This window comes from Plectropomus leopardus, chromosome 8 (assembly GCF_008729295.1).
Source record: "Plectropomus leopardus isolate mb chromosome 8, YSFRI_Pleo_2.0, whole genome shotgun sequence".
In the NCBI taxonomy this organism is placed as follows: Eukaryota; Metazoa; Chordata; class Actinopteri; order Perciformes; family Serranidae; genus Plectropomus; species Plectropomus leopardus.
Window position 1 is genome coordinate 4,113,586 of NC_056470.1, and position 22,559 is coordinate 4,136,144.

Consider the following 22,559-nt stretch of genomic DNA (forward strand, 5'->3'; position numbering starts at 1 on the left):
AAAAGTCATGATTCAGCAGAAGGGGCCATGGAGTCAAAAAAATTGAAGAATAGAGCAAAAAAGTAGCAAGGATTTGAGGATCTACAGGCTGCTGCATCTTCATACACTGCCGTCCATACAAGACATGTACAAAACATCCAGAAAAGACATGTATACAACATCCAGAAAAGACATCTACATGACGTCCAGAAAAGACATTTTTATGGCATCCAGAAAAACATCTTTATGATGTCCATAAAAGAAATCTATACTACATCAAGAAAAGACATCTATATGACATCCAGAAAAGACATCAATAAGACATGACATGACATGACATGACATGATAAAATCTAACATTGTCATAATAGTCAGATGATACCATGCTGTAATGAAATGCTGCTCAAATCTTTAAATACTTTGAACAATAAAAAACGTTATAGTTCTCAATGGAGAAACAGTAAGGCAGTGATTCCTAATTTACAGCCCAACCATTTTCTAGTTTACAGTGAAAAGAAATTGATTCAAAAAGGTTTTTTTAAAAATATTATGTAATGTATATAATGTAAATAAGGTATTAAAATAGAGCCTGTTTATCAAGAAAAAGTGCAAGAGGAGGATTCCCCGCACCTCCTGACAGAGGTCAGGGCAAAGCCCTGAATGTCCTCAAATCCAAGAAACAACATACACCTGACCTGTGTGGAGCAGCTTCTACTGACCTCTGGCCTCCTGTCATTCTGCAAACGTGACCTCACACAAGGGAAGCTGAGTATCCCTGCAGTGAGGACAGCAGTCAGCTCACAGTGCTGCTAAACACTTCGGTCCGGCTGGTGGCGGAAATACTCCAATAAACTGTTTTCTCAACCACCAAGAAGAAAAAGAAGAAGAAGGAAAAAAAGAAGAAGAAGAAGAAGAAAATGAATGAGGCTGATTGGCTTGATGTCTCTAACGCTAACCAATCATAGTCCTCATGCCTAAACCAGCCAACTCAAACAACTAAGGCAGCGACTAGTAGCCAATCAGAGGGAGAGTAGGGCGGGTCCTGCCCTCGCCATCCTAGGAAAAGGAATTGGCGGCGGGGAGAAGAAGAAGAAAACTAGATTGAGAAGAAAAGGTGACGAGTTGAAGGTTTTCTTGTTTACTCCGCGAGTATTTTCCACGCTTTCTTCCGCCGCCTGTGCCTCTCTTTCACAGCTCAGGTCAGCTTCCTGCTTCACTAACAGCTGCTGCATGGAGCCTGATGTGTGTGTGTGTGTGTGTGTGTGTGTGTGTTAGCCATGGCTTTGAGCTCTGTGTTTAGCCCACAGAGTTGAGAGCAGAGAGCCGCTGACAGGCCCGACAAACTGAACCCGGCTGCGCTCATCTGTCTGCACAAAGAGTCAAAGTCAACCCGACCAGCTCCCTCTAGCAAGCGACATTTCTCAACGCATCTAGCCAGCGTAACGTTAGTTACAGCACGTTGCCGTTACTTAACTAACGTGAGTTGGAGCTGGCTCACATCATGAAGCTGTAGTAAGGTGGTGCCGTCAGGCCTCAAGGTGAGGGAGCACTTTTGAGTCTGCAGCTGGGCTGACTGTGCTGACTGGGCGGTGTCCAGTTCATTAGTTCTGATACAAATCTAGTTTAATGCAACAGTCCTGCGGGAAGTCCTGCCTGCAGGGAGGCTGTGGTGATGATGTTCACTTCTGCATCACTTTAGGGAGGTGTTATTCAGCTCTGCAGAGGCTGGAGGTGTTCCTGCTGCTGGTCAGATATGTTTTCACCAGCTAACGTTCAACAAGTTGTAATAATTCATTTGTCCATTTGTCTTTGTCTCATTCAGTCATTTTCATAGGTTTATGAAATTTGCAACACATCTGGTAACTGTGTGTGTGTGTGTGTGTGTGTGTGTGTGTGTGTGTATGTATGTATGTATGTCCAGTTGCAGGATGGACCTGTCAAGCCGGCTGGCGGTGTTGCGGGACCTGGCAGAGAGCTGTGGGCTCAGTACAGTGGTGCAGGGTGTGCAGCAGGTGTGGAGACTGCTGCTGCTCTGTTTCATGTGCAGACTGTGCTTCAGACTAGGTGAGCTGCGCTCACTGCCTGTTCTGATATACTGAGATCATTTTCTACACCACTTTGGTCGAAGATTGTATGTCGTTTATTTTGCTGCCTTGTCACATAAAGTGACAGTGACACTGAAATCCAGTTTTGATCATTCTGATGTCTCCCTGCTTGTGTTCTTTAGGAGGTGTGTCCTATATGAAACATGTTGTGTCTGTGTTGGCGGGGCTGTACGGCCTCTTCCTGTTCTTTGAGCTACACATGCTGTGGGTGCTGTTGCTCAGTGCGCTCTGTTACCTCGTCCTGCTCCTCAGCCAACACTCCAGCAGCAGAGGCCTTTTCCTCTCGGTGGTCATCCTCATCTACCTCCTTGTTGGGTGAGAAAACACTGCAAAAGTCACATAGTTTGTGGCAACTAAAATTCATTATTGGAGCTTTCAAATGAAAACTGACAAAGTGATTTGTTTCGGAGCTGCCCATTGAAGCAGTATGCCACTTGCACTTCTTATCGGGGTAAAACATGCCTCGTCCCTGGTGTGTGCAGCAGGGAAGCAGTGTTGCAAACTTCAACATCACACTAATATAGGTCTGGGTTATTGGAGAAAATCATATATCAGAATATTTTTGACCAAATACCCTGATATTGATATTGCATATATACTGCAGGGTTCACTGTTGTTACTTTCACACAATTTTTGATAAATAATCATGTGGATAATAATGTGGATATAATAAATAAATGGGTAAAATAAATAGTGAATAAAAGAACAGCTAGAACAGAACTTTGGCAAAGTTCAGAAAATAACATTACTGTAATGCAGCTTTTAAAACCAGGAAAGACAACACTTGAAATATGATGAAACCACATTTAAAATTTAAGATGATATCCAGTCTCCCATCACCATATCAATATAATATCTATATATTGCTTAGCTCCACTTTCATATACTATTTAGTTTTTCTTTGTTCAGTCTTTGTTCATAACTGTCATCAGAGCAGTGACATTGCTTCTTTTTTTTATGCCGATTTCAAACAATTTTGTGTCCTCTAAAATGTAAAATCTTGATAGAAATCAGGAACTTAATTCGTTTTTGGTAAGTTGGTGTGTTCCAAAATGTACTGATATTATATTGTTATTAATATAATTTCTTTTTCTCCATTTCAGAGAGTTGCATTTAATCGACATGGTGACCTGGCATAAAATAAGAGGTAAATATTCCATCATTTGCTCTGAAATTTTGTTCAGGTGTTTTATTTACTCTTCTCGATTGAAATGTTGATTTCTACAGTGCTGCAGTGTTCCCATAGCTACGGCCGTGTGTCTAGAAGAAAGCTTCTCTGTTAGATAAAAAGAAATGGCACTATTGACTGCAGCAATTCATAGCATGTTTTTGAGTATATTTTAAACATTTCCCACAACTGTTCATTTAACAAAGGTTCCCATTTCATATTCTGTAAGTGTGTGTGTAGAGCTAAAATAATTTCCATTATCTTTTTGAATTGTTTTTATATTTAAAAATGAAAAAAATAAAATGAAACCTACAAGAATTAAGTTTACCACACCATAAAACAAAATAAAACAGTGTGGAAATCTGTGCACTCTGATTGATAACAACCTCTGACGTGAACCTGGGTCAAGAGCAAAAAAGGAAATTATCATCTATACATGTAAATCAAAGCACAGTCTGAGAACCGCTGCCAGAAGAATTAGTGAGGAACCGATGTGACTTTTTCAGCCCTGGTACTGACAAGTGAATTTTGGGTATCGGGTGATACCGAGTACTGATCCATAACCAGTGCTGTAGGCCTCACTGTGGACGTGACCGGGATCATTCGTTTATGTGTAAGGCATCATCAGCTTGACTGAGACGGTGCTTTCCAAAATAAATGCATAGATATACACATTTAATGAATTGTTATCTGTTATAAAAATAATAAATTGTGCACCAAATGCTAGCCCTGCGATAGTCTGGTGACCTGTCCAGGGTGTACCCGGCCTTCCGCCTGATGAAAGCTGGGATAGGCATCATGGATGGCTAGTGGATGGCTAACACCAACAACTATTTTCAACATGGAAAAATTGATACATTTTCACAGAAAACATTATACAACTCTTATACAACACAAAGAAATTACGGCAATATTAGATTGACTTTATTGAGTGGCTGCAATTGAAATGAACCTGCCAATGTTTTAGACATCCATCGCCATGATTACTAGAATGTTATCTCGAGAGGAAGTCACCTAACATTGCGAGAGAAGTGGCATAATATCACTCAGTGGAAACGCAGTCATCTTGCAATTGTGTTTTATCAAAATTTTGAAAATATTGCTTAAGTTTTGCACAAATCTGGTGTGTAGAAGCTGCTCTGTGCGCTTGCTGCATGGAAATACACACAAATGCCATTCTTTGTTTTGTTTCTCTCTCGCAGTTTCCTGTTCAACTCTTGGTTGTGAACTAACATTGGGCGAGTTGCAGTGTATATCTGCACTTTTGAAATAATATAATGTGTTTGCGAGCATATTTAATCACGCCCATGACTAATGATATAAATTTAACGTTATACTTTTTCAATGTGTCCCACCATCGTCCTGGTAGATGCTCAGTGTTTTTAAGCCAATGATTGTGTGTGTGTGTGTGTGTGTGTGTGTGTGTGTGTGTGTGTGTGTGTGCGTGCGTGCGTGCGTGCGTGCGTGCGTGCGTGCGTGCGTGCGTGTGTGTTTTTTTTTTTTTCAGGCTCTCAGATGGTGGTGGCCATGAAGGTCATCTCTCTGGCCTTTGACCTTGACAGAGGAACAGTGGGTAGCCTGCCCTCTCCAGCTGAGTTCCTGGGCTATGTTCTCTTTGTGGGCACTGTTGTCTTCGGCCCTTGGATCAGTTTCTCCAGTTATAAAAATGCTGTTGAGGGCAAAAAACTGGTGAGTGGTTCATCTTTCCAGCTGCATCTGTGTGCAGGCTCTTCTTCAAGTAGCGCTCTGTGGTGGTAATAAGGTGGTTTGGTCCACAGAGCTGGTCGTGGCTGCATAGTTCCTCCCTCAGCCTCCTGACGAGTCAGATTTGTCTGCTGGTCTCCACCTGCATCGCCCCTTACCTCTTCCCTTTGTTAATACCCATCCATGGAAATGCAGTCACACAGAAGTAAGGCAAATTTTCATTTACGTCTTTGGTCTACTGCAACTAAGGTCGTTTTGCCAGTGCAGCAGCTCTTGAAATTCACTGGTTTGTGAACACACTGTTTGTCTTTCTTTCCCTGCTTCCAAGATACATTTGAGAAAGGTAAGGCTTGTTTTCAGGGTATTAATTTACTGCTCCCCTCCACAGACTTCCATGAGTCCACTGCAGTGTGTTCAAAATGAATGACTTGGATGGTGCTGCTCAGCTTCAATATTTACTGTGTTCATGCTGCTAGAAAATGCATGGTGAACTGTCCAAAGGTCAGTTAAGAGTACACTGATAGTGGATTACTGTAACATCACACTACTGATGCTCTAATCAAGCAGGTACTTTGACCAAACATCCTGAACTCAAGGGGCACTGACAAGCTTTTTCTGCAGCTTTCAACTACATCTCAAGACTTTATCAATGAATGAAGATTGCTCATACTGTTAGTTTTACACAATCATTCAAGTAAATCTAAACTGCTTACAAGTTACATAACTTACATATGAATTCATATATGGTCACATCTGATGACATGTCTCTTTCTATGTGTCAACTTGTGGATCCATTGTATATATTCTGTCATAGTGACTCCATATAGACTTCCTGTGTATGTGTCTGATTCTGAAATGATGTTAGTGGTAATAAATAGATTTAAGTGCCTGTAAGTGATCTGTGTCAGAAGAGCACTCAACTTCAACTCACAGGAGGTCAAAGGAATATTTGATCGTTTGTTACTCACTGTCTGTTATCCTGAATTCATGAAGAAATGCCTTTATGCTGAGCAAAGAATCCAAAAATGGAGAAAATTCTTGATGAATTAAAGGAAAGGGCGGCCGTGTTGAACAGCAAAACTATATCAAAACATCCGTCCATAAACCCTCCAACAACTCATGCATCATAATCCAAGTTTCTAATATTGTTGTATGCTCAGTAATTTACAAAAATAAGCATTTTCACTGAAAAATGACAATATAAAGCACTAACAGTCTCACTTGCGAGTGAGTAGCACGCCTGGCCAAGAGCGTGCATCTGAACTCTGCTCATGCATTGCATTGAAATTGGCAAGGAGTTGTGTCACTCACTCATGCCTGCTGCTTTCTGGCCCCAATGCCCCCCCCCCCTTTGAATTCTGGTCATTAAGAATTTTCTACATTTTTGAGTTCTTTATTCACCGTAGAGGTATCTGAGAAAAACAAAGTTTTCTTCACAAATTCGACACAACACACAATAAGTAATAAATAAACAAATGGATCATTTTGTGGTTAAAATATAATCATAGTGTTTGAGTGGGGAAACAAACTAAAAATAATGTGTGTCTGTGTCTGTATGTGGTGTGCTGCACAGGTGGCTTCGTGCCTATGAGAACGCAGTATCCTTCCACTTCAGTAACTACTTTGTGGGCCACCTCAGCGAAGGCACCAGCATGCTTGCTGGAGCAGGCTTCACTGAAGAAAAAGACACTATCAGATGGTAAGTGCAGCTGGGGCAGAGCTGAGGGGAATGCCACAAAGTGAGATTACAGGGTCAGTGAGGTATGAGAGTTCTCCAAGTGATGAAGGGGGGATGGGCAATACATTGATCACACTCAATGGGGAAGACGTAATTGTAATATCCTCTGATCATTGCAAGGGTGCTGGAATCATGTGTTTGAAGTCCTGTGGTGATGGTTTGTGATGACCGTCACTCCTGCTCACCAGCAGATGCTGGAATGTAAACAAGCACAACAATCGGCAGGTAGTAAGTATGAGTGGGTGATATGGCTGTAAAATAATATTACCATAGTTCAGGGGATTTTTGCAATAACACAACAATAACAATATTCTTAACGATTTAATATTTTATTATTAATTTTAACAACATACAATTAAAAGAGGAAGAGATGCTGTGTTGCTGAGAGCGACTGACAGTTTACTCTGAGCAATAAGTCGCAAAAAGAGTCTGAAAAATCTGCTCCTGGCTGGTTGCAGTTTTGCTCGCTTTGATTAGCCCTGCTGTTACCGGTTCTTGAGTCTCTAGCTGTTTTACTTTTTTAACTTTTTGGTGTATACACACAGACACACACAAACACTGAGTGAACAGTGAGCTAACATCTTTCAACATTTTGCCTTTCAAACTCCCAGGTGTGCGTAAACTACTGGTTATCCTCTTCTTTTCATCCTTCTTTTTTTTTCTTCTTTAGTATCAGTTATCTGCCTGAGCAGAAGGCTTATCGGTTGAAAAATATCCATAGTGTGCATCCGTACTTCTAAATTTCACTCTGTTTTGTGATGAAATATGAATGATTTCACTGATGGTTTAGATTTGTTTTCATTAAGATAAGATGACATTGCCATTGTCAACATTATTGTTGCTTTGCTAGAAACAGACATTTAGTTACATAATATTCAGTTCTTATCCTTTTCTGAATGTATTCTTTTTTAAAATGGTTCCTTTTACAATTTGCAGCAGTAGTTCTCGGAGTCTCTTACATTCAAGCAAAACTGGTATTGTAACTTAAAAATCCCTGATCCCTGAAATCAAATTAAATCAAGACCTTATGGATCTAAATCTAGTTGATTCAGGAATTCAGTGGTGATACCCAGCCCCAGTCATGCCCTACAATCCCAGGACAATTGTTTTTCCATCCAGTCTGTTCCCATTTAGCCATGTGTCTATTCAGCACAACAAACTGTGCCCCCTGTAAACAAACAGGCTGACCACCAAGGTGCTTTATTCACCTGCCTTGTTGGTGAGGGACCTGGGTTCCCCATGTTAACCCATGGAGAAGAAGTGTTGAATTTTGCTGACCTCCTCACCGGCTCCCCTGCAGCAGTGACAGAATCATTGTATCACCTCTGCTGTGCCAAATCAGGCTAACCCTAACCCACCACACAGTGCCTGCAAGAAGACAGTAATCACATTTCTGAAAATACAGACTAGATGGAGGGTTGAATGAGTGAACCCTAATACTGCAGTATGCCTCTTTGTGTTATTTCTGCAGGGATATGAGTGTAGTGAAACCTCTCAGTGTGGAAATCCCTCGCTCCATGGTGCTGGTGGTGACTTCCTGGAACATCCCCATGTCCCGATGGCTGAAAACCTGTAAGTCCTTGCCTCCACTCTGTCTCTTCAACACTCCAGAGATATGAAACACAGAGCCCACAGTGTTGTTACCCTGCCAGAGGCTCATCACTGATCCGTCCAACACTTCATGGAGAGAGATAGCTCTCAACCTATTTGCCAGACATTCATGGTTCCCAGATAATGATTTCAAATATTTTTTGGATTCCCCCTAAAATATCCTCTATTGCCATTAACAGACCAACTTCTTCACTTATACACACAAGTTACCAACATCTGACTTTCAAGTAGTATGGCCTTAGTGACTTTGATGTCCCACAAAATCATATTGTATTGAATAGATGTCTTGATAATATGTCTTGATGTAGTTTCTAAATGTTGAGTAGCAGGTTGTGAGCAGTATCATCTCTTTATTTGGTATTTAAAGCTGCAACAATTAATCAACATATAATTATTTGGCATCTATTTTTAAGCAATCATGCCAAATATTACCTGCTTCCAGCTTCTCTGTGGCAATTTAGTAAGCAGAATATCTTAAGATTTAAGACTGACTGACTGTAGCCTTGGACTTGTGAATGTCATTTTGCAAGTTTTTTTCATGGACTAAATCATAAAAGTCAGATTAATTGATAATGAAAATAATAGTTAGTTGTAGCCTTAATGGTAAACTTACACAGTATGTCTAGTGTTTTTTTTGATACCATGGCCCCTTCTACTGAAGCACGACTTTTCTACGATAGAGTGGCACTTATCAACATCAGGAGAAGTTGTGTGGGGTTTGGACTGAGTGCAGCAGACCACAAGATGATCTCCACCAGTGGCCTGTCCCGAATGGCGAGTCAGACCAGAGGGGAGAAACAAACCAAAGGACCCAGATGAAGAGAGAGAGGAGAGCCGGTATCACGGCGAGGCTCATCCAACTTGGACCGAGAGCTGTTCTTCTTCCAAGCCTTCTTCTGTCTAATGTCTGCTCCCAGGAGAAAAAAGTGGATGAGATGTGATTAAGGCTCACTCAGCAACAGGAGGTCTGGGACTGCTCTGCGCACATCCTCACAGAGACATGGTTAACTCCTAACATCCCTGATCAAGCTGTTGCACTGGATAGACGGACCTTGTGGGAGCCATTTGGACACAAGACTGATGCAAATTCAAAAATGCACTGCAGGAATTGAACGATGCCATCAGCAGCAAAATCACCAAGCAACCGAATGGAATCTCCATAGTAGCTGCTGATTTTAATCAACTCAGTCTTCAGCCCCAAATATGTAGCAGGATCAAGGATAATTGTAATTTAATTTTTTATACTTTGTTTAAAAAAAATGAACAATAAATGTACCTTCTACCATCTGTTTGACACATTTAAACACATTGGTATTTTTTGCATTTATATGCCTTTACTCAAGTTATATTAAAATGCAACTTAAAAACTTAAAATGAATATATATATTCATAATACGTGTTCACTGTGTTCTTCTGTTTCATGTTCATCAGATGTCTTTAAGAATGCCATGAAACTGGGGACTTTTCCAGCCATCCTGGTGACATACACAGCCAGCGCCTTACTGCACGTTAGTAAGATGACACACACTCTCACTGTACATGGGGCCATTTTAAGAGATATTGTGCTAAAATCATGCTAGAGGCAATTATGCTTTTGTTGGAAGTCCATGTTCTTTCACTTCACTACGGGAACACATGATGCCTTCCATTTGTGCCATGTGGCATCGACTGTTCACTAATAGAAAAGCTGTGAATGTTAAGGTTTAAAAGTTTTATTTAGAAGTTTTATTTTATTAGAAAAAGAATAAAAATCTGTGAAAGTTTTGATATGGGATGAAACAGGGATCCATTTTTATGGCTGTGATAAAAGAGGCCAGCTGTGCAAATTTTGTGGATATTGAGTGAATGACAGTTGCTCCTATGTCTATTGTTTTTCATCTTAGCATGTATTTCCATTAAATTTTTGGCTGGATTGCAACATCAGAGTCAGTACTGCAAGCAAAGGAACCAATACGCACTTCCTGTTTAAAATTGAAAGCCGTGTTTGAGAGATGCTGAATGACTGACCTTCACTACTTGAACTTAATCTGCTGTCTTTTTTCTTCAGGGTCTGAGCTTTCACCTGGGAGCTGTTCTGCTCTCTTTGGGCTTTATCACATATGTTGAACATGGTATGAAAACACATCAGCTTGTACATAATAGATAATGTTTAATAATATATAATTTTGTATAATTTTGTTTTATTTTACCAGCTTTCTCTATGTGTTGTATTGACTTGCCTCCTGTTGCTGCCTCTTAGCCAGGTCCTCGTTGTAAATGACAATCAATTCTCAGTTGACCTTTTTGGTTAAATATAGGTAAAATAAAATAAAAAATACATTAAATAATACGAGTATTGAACTGTGACAGTTGAACCATTTGAAGGTGGATTAGAATGGTCACCTTTGCCTGCACAAACTGCTGAACAAAATGCAGAAACTACATTTTTACTTCATCTGAGAGGGCCAACCAAAGTCTGCTCTAAAGCAGGTCAATCTGATCCCAGCATCTCTGTTGTACTGTGGAATTACTGTGAAAGGGTTAAAAAGGCTAGTCAGTCTGTTTTTCACACGTGAATGGTCTAAGATGTTGATTTGCTTTTTTTAATCCTCAGTTCTGAGAAAGAAGCTTGCATCCATCTTCAGTGCCTGCATCCTGTCCAGGCCCTGCACCCCTGATTGCAGCCATCAGCATAAGAAGGTACAGTTTCAGCTCTACTCAGCTGTGTGAGCAGTGCCAAGATATCATACATAAACATACAGACAGTCATCAAGATATTAACAGCAACCTGAGTAACCCACAGAATTTTATTCACAGTCACAGTGGGTACATACAGCTGAAATGCAATGAATCTTAGTCTTCTATGTTTATATACCACCTTGGGAAGTGATCTCAGGAGAGACAGTGGGATCCCTCTAGTGGCATTGGCAGGCTGTGGCAATCAGTGGCATCTTGCTGTGGCAGCTCCTGGCATCTAGTGGCATCTTGTGACACTGTGCGGCATCCTGCCGTGGCAGCTCCTGGCATCAAGCAAGCCCCCAGGAAGTGCGCCATGTGTTGATGCAAAATTTACATATTGGCTGAAAGTAGAATAACAGCGTTTGAGTCAGTCACGTGATGCACACTGGCCCAGTAAGACTTTCCCCCATTTGCTAACGTAAGGAAAGAGATGTCTGTAAATCAGTAAATACTTTTTTGTGAACACCAAAACCCCCGCGAAACGTCTTCTATCCGTGTCTGGATGTAAACCGTCCGGTTAGATAACATTTGGAAAATCTAAAAAAGCTGCAAATTTTTTAGACCGCCATTCAAACTAGTGAGGCGCTAATCTGGAAATTGGTCACACTGCCGGTAGGAGTTAACTGCTCGGCCGCTCTTGGCAGCATTCGGCTGCCGTTAATCACTTCTACGCAAGCTCTATGGGCCAGTAGATCCGGGTATTTTACACAATTCTAAACCCGGATAAAGAGCTTTCTCTGCTTCATTTATAATAGATCCATGGCTTCATGCGCCACTGAACAGCTCTCAGAGAAATAAACGAGGCCCTGTCCCCATGGCTGCATCCAGATTTATAATAGATCAATGGCATCTAGTGGCATCGCGACACTCTGCGGCATCCTGCCGTGGCAGCTCCTGGCACCTAGGCAACTAGCACCACCATGCGGTACTGGCTCCCCCCGTAATACATTAAAAGGAACAAAGCGCACTGTAGTGAAACTTAAGTCAACAAATATTTATGGCAGTCAGTTACATAATGTAAAATTTACACATTTTTAATATTCTTAGATATCTAGAAATGTATACACGTCAGCAGCTTAAGTCAGTTTTCAAGTCAAGTCAATTTTATTTGTAGAGCCCATTATCACAAAACATGGTTTGCCTCAGAGGTCTTTACAGTGTACGACATCCCTCTGCCCTGAGACCCTCACATCACCCAAGGAAAAACTCCCCAAAAAGAACCCCTGTTATGGGGGGAAAAAAAGGAAGAAACCTCAGGAAGAGCAGCAGAGGATGATGAGGGATCCCTCTTCCAGGACGGACAGACGTGCAATAGATGTCGTAAATAATAAATGAAATACAATTGTGGTAAAAAGGAAAGAGAAGGGGGGGGGGGGGGGGACGCACAGCAATAATGTAAACTAAGATGTAAAAGATGTAAAAAAAGATGCATGTCATAATACAATACGAACGATCAGACAAAGTAATAAACCATAGGTGCAAAATTATCAAATGCACTCTATGATGATATTGTGGGTCATTGTGGGTCTATGATGATATTGATAAGAGTCTCATGCATATCTTGATACGGAGGTGTCCAAAGGCATGATCACAGCATCGGTGCAACCAGGACCATGAGCACGATCAGGGTGAGCGGGGGTACAGTATCAGTGCAGCCACAGCACGAGCACAACCAAAGGCAGGGTCACAGCACCAGTACAGATATCACAACGATCAGGCACAGCCAGGGTTGCAGCCAGGATCCGGGAAAGCTGGGAAACAAGGGAGCAGGAATGCTCCGGAGAGGCAAAGGGATTAGCGTAGTGCAGTTCAACAGAACCAAGATGGTGAACAGTAAAAAGGATAAGCACTCAATGAGGATCCTAGAGTCATTGATGAGCAATTAGGACATATAAATGCCAGAGAGCAGTAATAGAAAAGAAAGAAAGCAAGAGGAAGCAGAGCCAGAGTGGCAGGTCTGAACGGACTCAGAACCACCCCTGCCGGATCGGGCTGAAAGCTCTGCCACCTCTCCCTCCTCCCCGTCACACGGACGGGGATTTCAACTGAGCACAAGAAACTTGTGCTCCACACACTAACAAAACTAGGGTCACTAAACTGCTATTACGGCTTAAATATAAAGGTCAGAGAGCAGTGTTTGTCCCCACTGCTCTCTGAGCCCTATAGAAAGCCCCCCGGCAAGTTAAACTTATGTCAGCCTAACTATGGGCAAGTCTGGGCAACCTTAGCCAGCCTTAATTATAAACTTTATCAAAGAGGAAGGTCTTACGTCTACTCTTAGAAATGGAAACGGTGTCTGCCTCCCTAACCAAAACTGGAAGATGGTTCCATTAGAGAGGAGCGTGGTAACTGAAGGCTCTGGTTCCTATCCTACATTTGGAAACTTTAAGAACCACAAGTAATCCTGCATTTTCAGAGCGCAGTGATCTTTAGGGTTGGTAAGGAACTATGAGCTGCGACAGATAGGATGGAGCCTGACCATTTAGAGCTTTGTAAGTAAGGAGGAGGATTTTAAATTCAGTCCTGGATTTTACAGGGAGCCAGTGCAACGAAGCTAAAACAGGAGAAATATGGTTCCTTTTCTTAGTTCCCGTTAGAACACATGCAGGAGCGTTCTGCACCAGTTGGAGTTACCTAAGTAATTTGTTGGGGCAACCGAATAATAGGGAATTACAGTAATCCAGCCTAAAGGTGACAAATGCATGTACTAATTTTTCAGCATCTGTCTGGGATAGGATATGTATATATAATTTTATATATAATTTTTGCGTTGTTCGCGTGAAAGAAAGCAGTCCTTGAAGTTGGTTTTATATGGGAGGCAAAAGATAAATCTTGATCAAATAAAACTCTGAGGTTCCTTACAGTTGTGCTAGAGGCCAAGGTAATGCCATCTAGAGAAATTACATTGTTAAAAAAAGGAGCTTCTGAGGTGTTTGGGGCCAAGAACAATATCATCCAGAAATTACGGCTCATCCAGGCTTTTATGTCCTTAAGACATGTTTGAAGTCTAGATAGCGGATCAGTTTCATCTGGTTTCATAGATAGATACATTTGTGTATCATCAGCATAACAATGAAAATATATGGTGTTTTCTAATAATGTTGCCTAGGGGAAGCATATATAAAGTAAAAGGGATTGGTCCAAGCACAGAACCCTGTGGCACTCCGAAGCAGACCTTAGTATGTGCGGACGATTGGTCATTGATGTGAACAAATTGGGAACGATCTGATAAGTAAGATTTAAACCAGGTTAGTGCTGTTCCTTTAAGGCCAATTAACTGTTCAGTTTTGTGCAGCAACATTTGATGGTCAATGGTGTCAAATGCCGCACTGAGATCTAAAAGGATTAAAACAGAGACCAGACCTGAATCAGAAGCAATCGGGTCGTTATTAATTTTTACTAGTGCCGTGTCTGTACTGTGATGAAGTCTAAAGCCTGATTGAAAGTCCTCGAATAAACTGTTATCTTGGAGAAAGTCACAGAGTTGATGAGCAACCACTCTCTCAAGGATTTTAGGAATAAAGGGGAGATTAGATATTGATCTATAGTTAGCTAAAATCTCAGGATCGAGAGTGTGCTTCTTTAGAAGAGGTTTAATGACAGCTTCTTTAAAAGATTGTGGTACATAGCCTGTTAATAAAGACGCATTGATTATATCTAATAAAGAATTGTCTAATAAGGGTAAAGCTTCCTTGAGTAGCCTGGTTGGGATTGGGTCTTGCAGGCATGTTGATGGCTTAGATGCAGAAATCAAAGTAGCGAGTCGGCGAAGGTCAATGGGGGAAAAATGGTCCAAATAAATTCCAGGCCTTGCCGCCATATCCAAGCTACCTGAGTCCAGGGTCAGGTCAGTTAAGGGCAAGAGGTAAGGATTTTATCTCTAATAGTTATAATTTTGTCATTAAAGAAAGTCAGAAAGACGTCACTGAGACTCTGAGTCAGCCGGGCTACAGTGTTGAAGAGAGACCTGGGATTGTTTTTATTTCCCTCAATTAATAAAGAGTAATAGTTTGCTCTGGCATGGCGGAGGGCCTTCTTGTGCATTTTAAGACTATCCAGCCAGACTAAATGGGACTAGGTTGGTTGAACGCCAATTTCTTTCAAATTTTCGCAATGTTTGTTTCAGTTTGCGGATCTGAGGGTTAAACCATGGGGCTTATTTTCTTCGTTTCATGAGTTTCTTCTTGAAAGGTGGAACAGAGTCAAGAGCTGATCGCAGTGAGCCAGTTGCACTATCAACGACACAATCAATTTGAGAATGACTTAAGTTAGTAAGGGTATTCTCAGTCACTGTAAGACATGGTAATGATGACAATGCAGAAGGAATCAGTTTCTTAAACTTAGCCACTGCTGAATCAGATAGACATCTAGAATAGTAACTCTTGCTGAGAGGCTTGTAGTCGAGTAGTAAAAAATTATACGTTATTAAATAATGGTCTGACAGAGCGGGATTCTCGGGGAAGACTAATAAATCTTCAATATCTATGCTGTATGCAAGGACTAGATCTAGGGTGTGATTGTAGTAATGAGTGGGTTTATGTACACACTGACTGAAGTCAATTGAATCCAAAAGCATGGAGAAAGCATAACTAAGGCTATGACTACTAATATCCATGTGAATGTTAAAATCCCCTACAATAATTAATTTGTCTGATTTAAGCACTTAACTTGATATAAGCTCAGAGAATTCAGATAGAAATACAGAGTATGGGCCAGGGGCGTGGTACACTATAACAGTATGTAGAGTTTTCCAGGATGGGTGAGAAAGACTAAGAAAAAGGCTTTCAAATGAACTATAGTTTAGCTTAGCTTTAGGGTGAACTGCTAAGCTTGAATCAAAAATAGCAGCGACTCCCCCTCCTCGGCCAGTGTTGCGCGCAATGTGACTGTTTATATGACCAGGAGGAGTGGATTCATTCAGGCTAACGTACTCTTCAGGATAAAGCCAGGTCTCAGTGAGGCATAATAAATCAATATGATTATCCAATATTAAATCAGTGACTAAAAGAGCTTTGGTTGATAGGGATCTAATGTTTAAGAATCCGCATTTAATTCTTCTGTTATGATGCTGTTTGACAGGAGATGTATTAATTTTTATGAGATTTTTTTGTACAACTCCCCTTTTATTTATTTTAGATTTAAACAAATTAAGTGGTCGGGGGACAGACACCGTTTTTGTAACATTTAGATTATGGGTGTGTGTGACTGCTAGAGGAAGCTCAGAGAAGCGTGTAAGACTGCGACTCTGCACCCTGCTCCCAACTCTGGTTTGTCATGGCTTTGGGCCTCTAACTTGGCCAGATTCCTAGAGAGTAGAGCGGCTCCATCCAAAGTGGGATGGATGCCGTCCCTCCGGATAAGACCAGGTTTCCCCCCAAAAGAGAGCCAGTTATTAACGAAGCCCACATCATTTGTTGGACACTACCTCCACAACCAGCGGTTGAGTGAAGATATGCGGCTAAACATGTCATCACTGGTCACATTGGGGAGGGGTCCAGAGAAAATTAAGGTGTCCGAGATCGTCTTTGCCTACTCACACCGAATCTATGTTAATTTTAGTGACCTCCGACTGGCGTAACCGGGTGTCATTGCCGCTGGTGTGAATAACAATCTTACTGTATTTACGTTTAGCCTTTGCCAGCAAATTTGACTCGACGTCGCCCGCTCTGGCCCCAGGGATACATTTGACTATGGCCGCCGGTGTCACCAACTTCACGTTTGCAAAATAGAGCTACCAATGACCAGGGTTGTGTCCTCAGCTGGTGTGTGGCAGAGCTGGGAGTACTTATTTGAAACGTGAAGAGGGGGTGGGAGGTATACCGTGGGCTTCGGCTTACTATACTTGGCTCAGACAGTCACCCAGCCTCCCGGCTGCAAGGGGGTTCCCGGGGGACGGCTAGCAGAGGCTATGCTATGTCAGTCCGCACCGGTTACAGGGGGGTTGCTAACTATGGCAGTAAAGGAGGGATTTGTCACGATGCGGAGCCGCGCTTCCAGATCGCTAAGCCTCGCCTCCAGCGAAGCAAATAAACTACACTTATTAACGGTAACGCTGTCACTAAAGCAGGCACAGGAGTAACTAAACATCTGACACACTGAGCAGGAGAGAGCAGCAGAAGAGGGAAAAGGGCAGGGAGAAGCCATCGCTAACCAGAGCTAATGCTAAAGTAGTTAACGAGATAACAGTGAGTGAGCGGCTGTGTGATTAAACAGTAAAAACCGCTGAGAGGAGACAGTGGTGAGTGTTTGTGTAAAACTTTAGTGAGTTTTAATTACAGACAAGTAAGAAGCAAGTTAGAAGATTAGCCGGGAATCGCTCGTAGGAGCAGCACAGAGATACTCCGGAAGTGAGGTATAATGCTCACCGCCGTACGTCAGCACGTCAGGATATAATAGCATAGGATGTCTTTAAATACTCCAGTGGAAATATCAACTAAAAAATAGAACATAATAAATTGGCTGCATGTTTACACGTCTTTGGAGCCATTTTGCGGCTTTTGTAATTGATTCTTTAGTTTATGCTTATGTGGCACAATGTGGCAGGTAGAGGTACACTGAGGCACAATGTGGCAGGTAGAGGCACACTGAGGCACACTGTGGCAGGTAGAGGGACACTGAGGCACACTGTGGCAGGTAGAGGCACACTGAGGCACACTGTGGCAGGTAGAGGCACACTGAGGCACAATGTGGCAGGTAGAGGCACACTGAGGCACAATGTGGCAGGTAGAGGCACACTGTGGCAGGTAGAGGCACACTGAGGCACACTGTGGCAGGTAGAGGCACACTGAGGCACACTGTGGCAGGTAGAGGCACACTGAGGCACACTGTGGCAGGTAGAGGTACACTGAGGCACACTGTGGCAGGTAGAGGCACACTGAGGCACACTGTGGCAGGTAGAGGTACACTCTGACATCCTCTGGCATTGGTACACCATGGATGTGTGGTACACTGATGCAGCTTTGGCGGACAGTGAGTCTCTCGGGCATGCTTGTAGCAGTGTGTACCAGCTGCAGCATCCAATGGCACTCTGGAAGCACCTTGACACTAGCAGGACAAATGCTTGAATTTATTTCATTATTAGAGAGTTATTTAATGTTCCTTTTTTATATTTTTCATATGCTTACTTTGTTTTCAGAGACATTTAAATCACAAAAGACAACAAGTTATTATTATTATTATTATTATTATTTTAAAATTATTGTTATTATTTATTTTTTTGTAAATTCAAATGTGTGTGGTGACTGTTAATCAACCAAATGTCAAGGCACTGGAGGCCAAATGCCAGTAACATTTCTGCTGCATAGAACTAGAAAAATCTTTCACAGTTTACTCAACCTTTAGTTAAAACTTATTTAATGTGCTTGTTTTCCCCCTCTGTCATCTCCTCAGATATTGACATGAAAAAAAAAACATTCTAATGCACACAAAATTGTACACTGACATGGTCAATACTACTCAGACAGCCTGTCATACTCCAACACGTTCACGAACATCTTGTTACACTGACTCACAGACCTTATTGATTTGACCTAGGCAAAAATACAATTTTCCCATAAATAATGCTCCACCCAGTGTGGGATTCTGATACGGCATGTGTTAAAACTCAAAAGCATTAAATAAGGAAATAAATTACAAAAGCCCCAAAATGGCTCCAAAGACATGTAAACATGCAGCAGATTTATTTGGTTCTATTTTTTAGTTAATATTTCCACTTAGAGTATTTAAGTTGCCGACGTGTATTCATTTCTAGATATCTAAGAATATTAAAACTGAGTGCATTTTACATTATATAACTTGTTATGGACTGGCTCAAAATAGTCACAGTTAGTGAAGTGAAAAGATAAAGAAAATTGTATTAAAGAAATCTGAAAAATAATAAAGTGCAAAGTGGTGCTTGCATAAGAATTCACCCCCTTTGCTATGAGGCCTCTAAATAAGACCTGGTGTTTCTGTTACCTCACAAGTCACCAGTGGCAGCTTAACAGAAATGTGTAGCTCCTAGAAAAAACACCTCAGCTACAGGCATGTGGGAGACCTCTGTGGTCTGATGAGACCAAACCTGAGTTTTTCAGCCATCAGTCTAAACGCTCTGTTACTCATCATAAACATAGTGCTCCCAGCCTGAAGCACACTGGTGGCAGCATTTTGCTGGGAGGATGTTTCTTTGTAGCAGTGTAGGGCTATTGTATGTAACATACACAGTAGATATTGCTGCCATTTCAACAACTAAACTGTTTGTGTTATATACTATAGACCCTCTTGATTTTAATAGGACAGAAAAGTGCTGACTGTCCTGGTCGGACAGGACAGATACTCTGTCTAGATTCACGACTTAAATTGTATGTGCGCACAAAGGCAGAATTATGTGTATACATTCTTTTGGTCAGATTTATAAAGCCATGCATACGCCTGATTCTCAGTCATTGTGTGGTGGCTGCACATGCATGATCCTTGCTTGCACACCCACAGTTCACCATAAATGATGAGTTAAAAAGATTGAGGGGTGCTATGAAGATGCTCATGATGTTTGACAATTTGTTCCTTTCCTTGGCTCTGTAGGAGTATTGGGTGATGTTACTGAACCTGGTTTTCAGTGTCCTCACCATCTTCCACCTCACCTATCTGGGCTCAATGTTTGATCCTGGTGTTGATGAACAGGAAGTAGAAGAGGTAAGTGGACCCTAAAGACGAAAGAATAGTTCAGTTTTTATTACCCTATTTGTCAATAAGATACAGTAGGAGACTATGGCTCCATGTTTTTTGAAATTAATAGCCTTCAAAGAAAGGGAGGGACTGAAGAGACTGCCGAAATCTAGTGATTAAAGCAGTACTTGTGTCAGATAAGTGAAGTGCGAGCAGCTGAGTGGTGAGGATGACATGACTCTGCTGTACTGAAGGAATAAATGCTGTGGAATAAGAAATCACATTTATAAAGCCTATTATCACAGTTTGCCTCAGAGGGCTTTACAGCATATGACATCCCTCTGTCCTTAAACTTCGCACAGGATGAGGACACCCATCCCCCCCCCCCCCCCCCCCCTATATGTTTTAGTCTGGGATTTGTAGTCTCACTATTGTTCCAGGGCACATGATGACACATGAGGCTGAGAGAGGTTGTTTATGGGTTACATTTTCCATCATGTATGCTTATTTGGCTCTCCTGTTTGCAGGGTTACACAGCCATCCACACCATCCAGAGGTGGTCTGAACTCAACTGGGCCAGCCACTGGGTTGTGTTCACCTGCTGGGTCATCTACCGTTTAATACAGTGACGTCATCGGAGCAGATGGGAAGACTGCACATAACTCTGGGTTTGTGATGGTGAAGATCAGGATGTTATCTGATGGCAGCAAATGACGAGGATCTGCTCAAATTGAAAGAACGGTGGGACAGGTGGAGGACTGAATCTGTCCTCAGGTGGTTTTCACAGACTGGTCTTGCTTCAGATATGAAGATGGAGAACAAATGTCTTCAGACCTGTTTAAAATGCTGACTCATCTGTTGAGGAGAGATGGATGAAGAGTGAGAACAAAGTAAATAGCTACATTATACTGTATGAGGCCGGGATGATCGTTACTGAAATGAACTGCAGCAAAGGATCCAATGCTTAGACTAAGTAGAATAGTTCTGCTGCGATGTCCATGTCCAAAACATGGCAGCAGTTTGCCATGCTTACATACATGTAGATTTTTAAAGGGTCCATAAGTGTAATTGATCATGTTCTTCTGTTACAACCGAATCTTGTTTTACCAATACTTTTGTTGTTGTATTTTTTCCTCTAACAGTGTCTGTAAAGGTAAACAAGCTCCTGGTTTGTGGTTGGCTGCAAACAGCATGGTATCAGACTGTCAAAGACAGGGTGTAAGCTCTGCCTTTTTTTGTGTTGTTAATTTTAATCACCTACCTCAATTACAAAACCCTTAGTAAAGTGAGTAATTATCATAGTTAAGTATTTTTACAGAAATGTATACAGAGAGGGAAATATGTATTCAACATGTCAACTTTTTTTTCATTAAACATATTTCCATCTCAGCTATTCCAATGAAATTTAGACCAGACATTAGTATTAACTCAGTAAATCTATGCAGATAAAAAACCTTAACATTTCAATCCATAAAAAAAAGTTATGTGCATAAAGTCAAACAACAGGTAAAAATTAATGAACACGCCAGCTGAATTCCATTTAATACTTTGCGCAGAAGCCTTTGCTATGCCAGCTTTTTATATGCTTCCTGTATGAAGGATCTGAGTGTTCAGATGGGAGTTTGGTCTTGTCTCCCACACAGACAATCTTTAAATCTAGAAGATTCTGGGGGTTCTACAGTCAGTAGGGCTGGACAACATGGAGAAAATCAGATATCAGATTGATTTTTGACCAAATGCCTCGATATGGATACTGTAGGGTTGGTTATTGGTGCTTTCACAAAATATGTATGCAATGGTATTTTGATAAATGATCAGTAATGTGGATAAAATGACAGTCTGGTAAGTCCAGAAAATGACATTACTTTACTATCAACATATTGCCCATCTGTGGATCAGTGCTACATCCCAGCACTGCAGTTACTGCTCAAAGCTAGTTTGTAACAGCCGAATGGGCCTTTACATAAATCTATGCATAAAGCTCAACAGTGAAAAACATACAGATTAACAGTGACACAGTGGAAACTGCTGAGCGCTAAAGAATCACCAGTGACAACATGTTTGATCCTTCTAGAAAAACTTGACATTACTATGATGCCAGGCACTGTGTGGTTTGAGCTGTGTGAGAGGACCTCCACAAAGAGGGTTTTATTTAGAAACTGATGTGCTCAGCCAAAGAGGTTTTCCTACCATCACTGAGCACCTTAGAAGTGTGCTTACGTAGGCATCAACGATAAGTTGAATTAAAGACAATTTATTGAAAGTTTTAGACTTTGAATGTTTAGACTGTTGAGAACATAACATATGCAAATCCTCAATTGCATTATTTTTTATCATCTGATGAGACTAGATGACCATGACAGCTGTAACCATGACGACAACCAATAACCTCATGAGGAAAGGTACTCGGACAAATTTGAGCTGACAGTTGCCGGCTGCGTTCAAACTTAGGGTTTAAACTGCTCAACTCATTTATATAAAATATGTTTTACAATAAAGTTAATTGGAAATAGAAGAATTAAAACTCCTCAGTTAACATGCTCAGTCAAGCTCCATGCCACATGGTAACAGCTAGCAAAACAAGCATGAGGTGTGAACAAGTTCTGAATAGTGTACTTTGCTTTAGGTTGCCATTTGCTGGTTAACCTAAATAAGATATAACATATGTGACTCAAGTAATAGACGGAACAAAAGTTTTAAAATACTTAGGTTTTTACTCCCATTTTTCACAGGTTTAAGGTAAGGGTTAGGGCTTTTTCATGAACTCAATGAATAGCCTATGTTTTTTCTCTAAGTTGGTCAAAAATATGTTAAAATCCATGTTAGTGAGCTCTTCTCATTTTTCTAAAAAATCCATCCAGCTGACAGATGTGGCTGATTAAACCATCATTAC

At 41.3% G+C, this 22,559-nt stretch overlaps 1 protein-coding gene across 1 annotated transcript; it reads left to right on the forward strand.

The window, feature by feature from the left end:
• The first annotated feature begins 1,023 nt into the window (after positions 1-1,023).
• On the forward strand, positions 1,024-21,182 carry LOC121946928 (protein-serine O-palmitoleoyltransferase porcupine-like). Its single transcript, XM_042491760.1, has 13 exons — positions 1,024-1,093; positions 1,901-2,043; positions 2,207-2,399; positions 3,188-3,231; positions 4,760-4,941; positions 5,031-5,161; positions 6,530-6,655; positions 8,166-8,266; positions 9,737-9,813; positions 10,353-10,416; positions 10,899-10,984; positions 19,583-19,693; positions 20,194-21,182. The coding sequence occupies exons 2-13, from the start codon at positions 1,908-1,910 to the stop codon at positions 20,293-20,295; spliced, it is 1,353 nt and encodes a 450-aa protein (XP_042347694.1). The 5' UTR covers positions 1,024-1,093; positions 1,901-1,907; the 3' UTR covers positions 20,296-21,182.
• Positions 21,183-22,559: the final 1,377 nt, after the last annotated feature.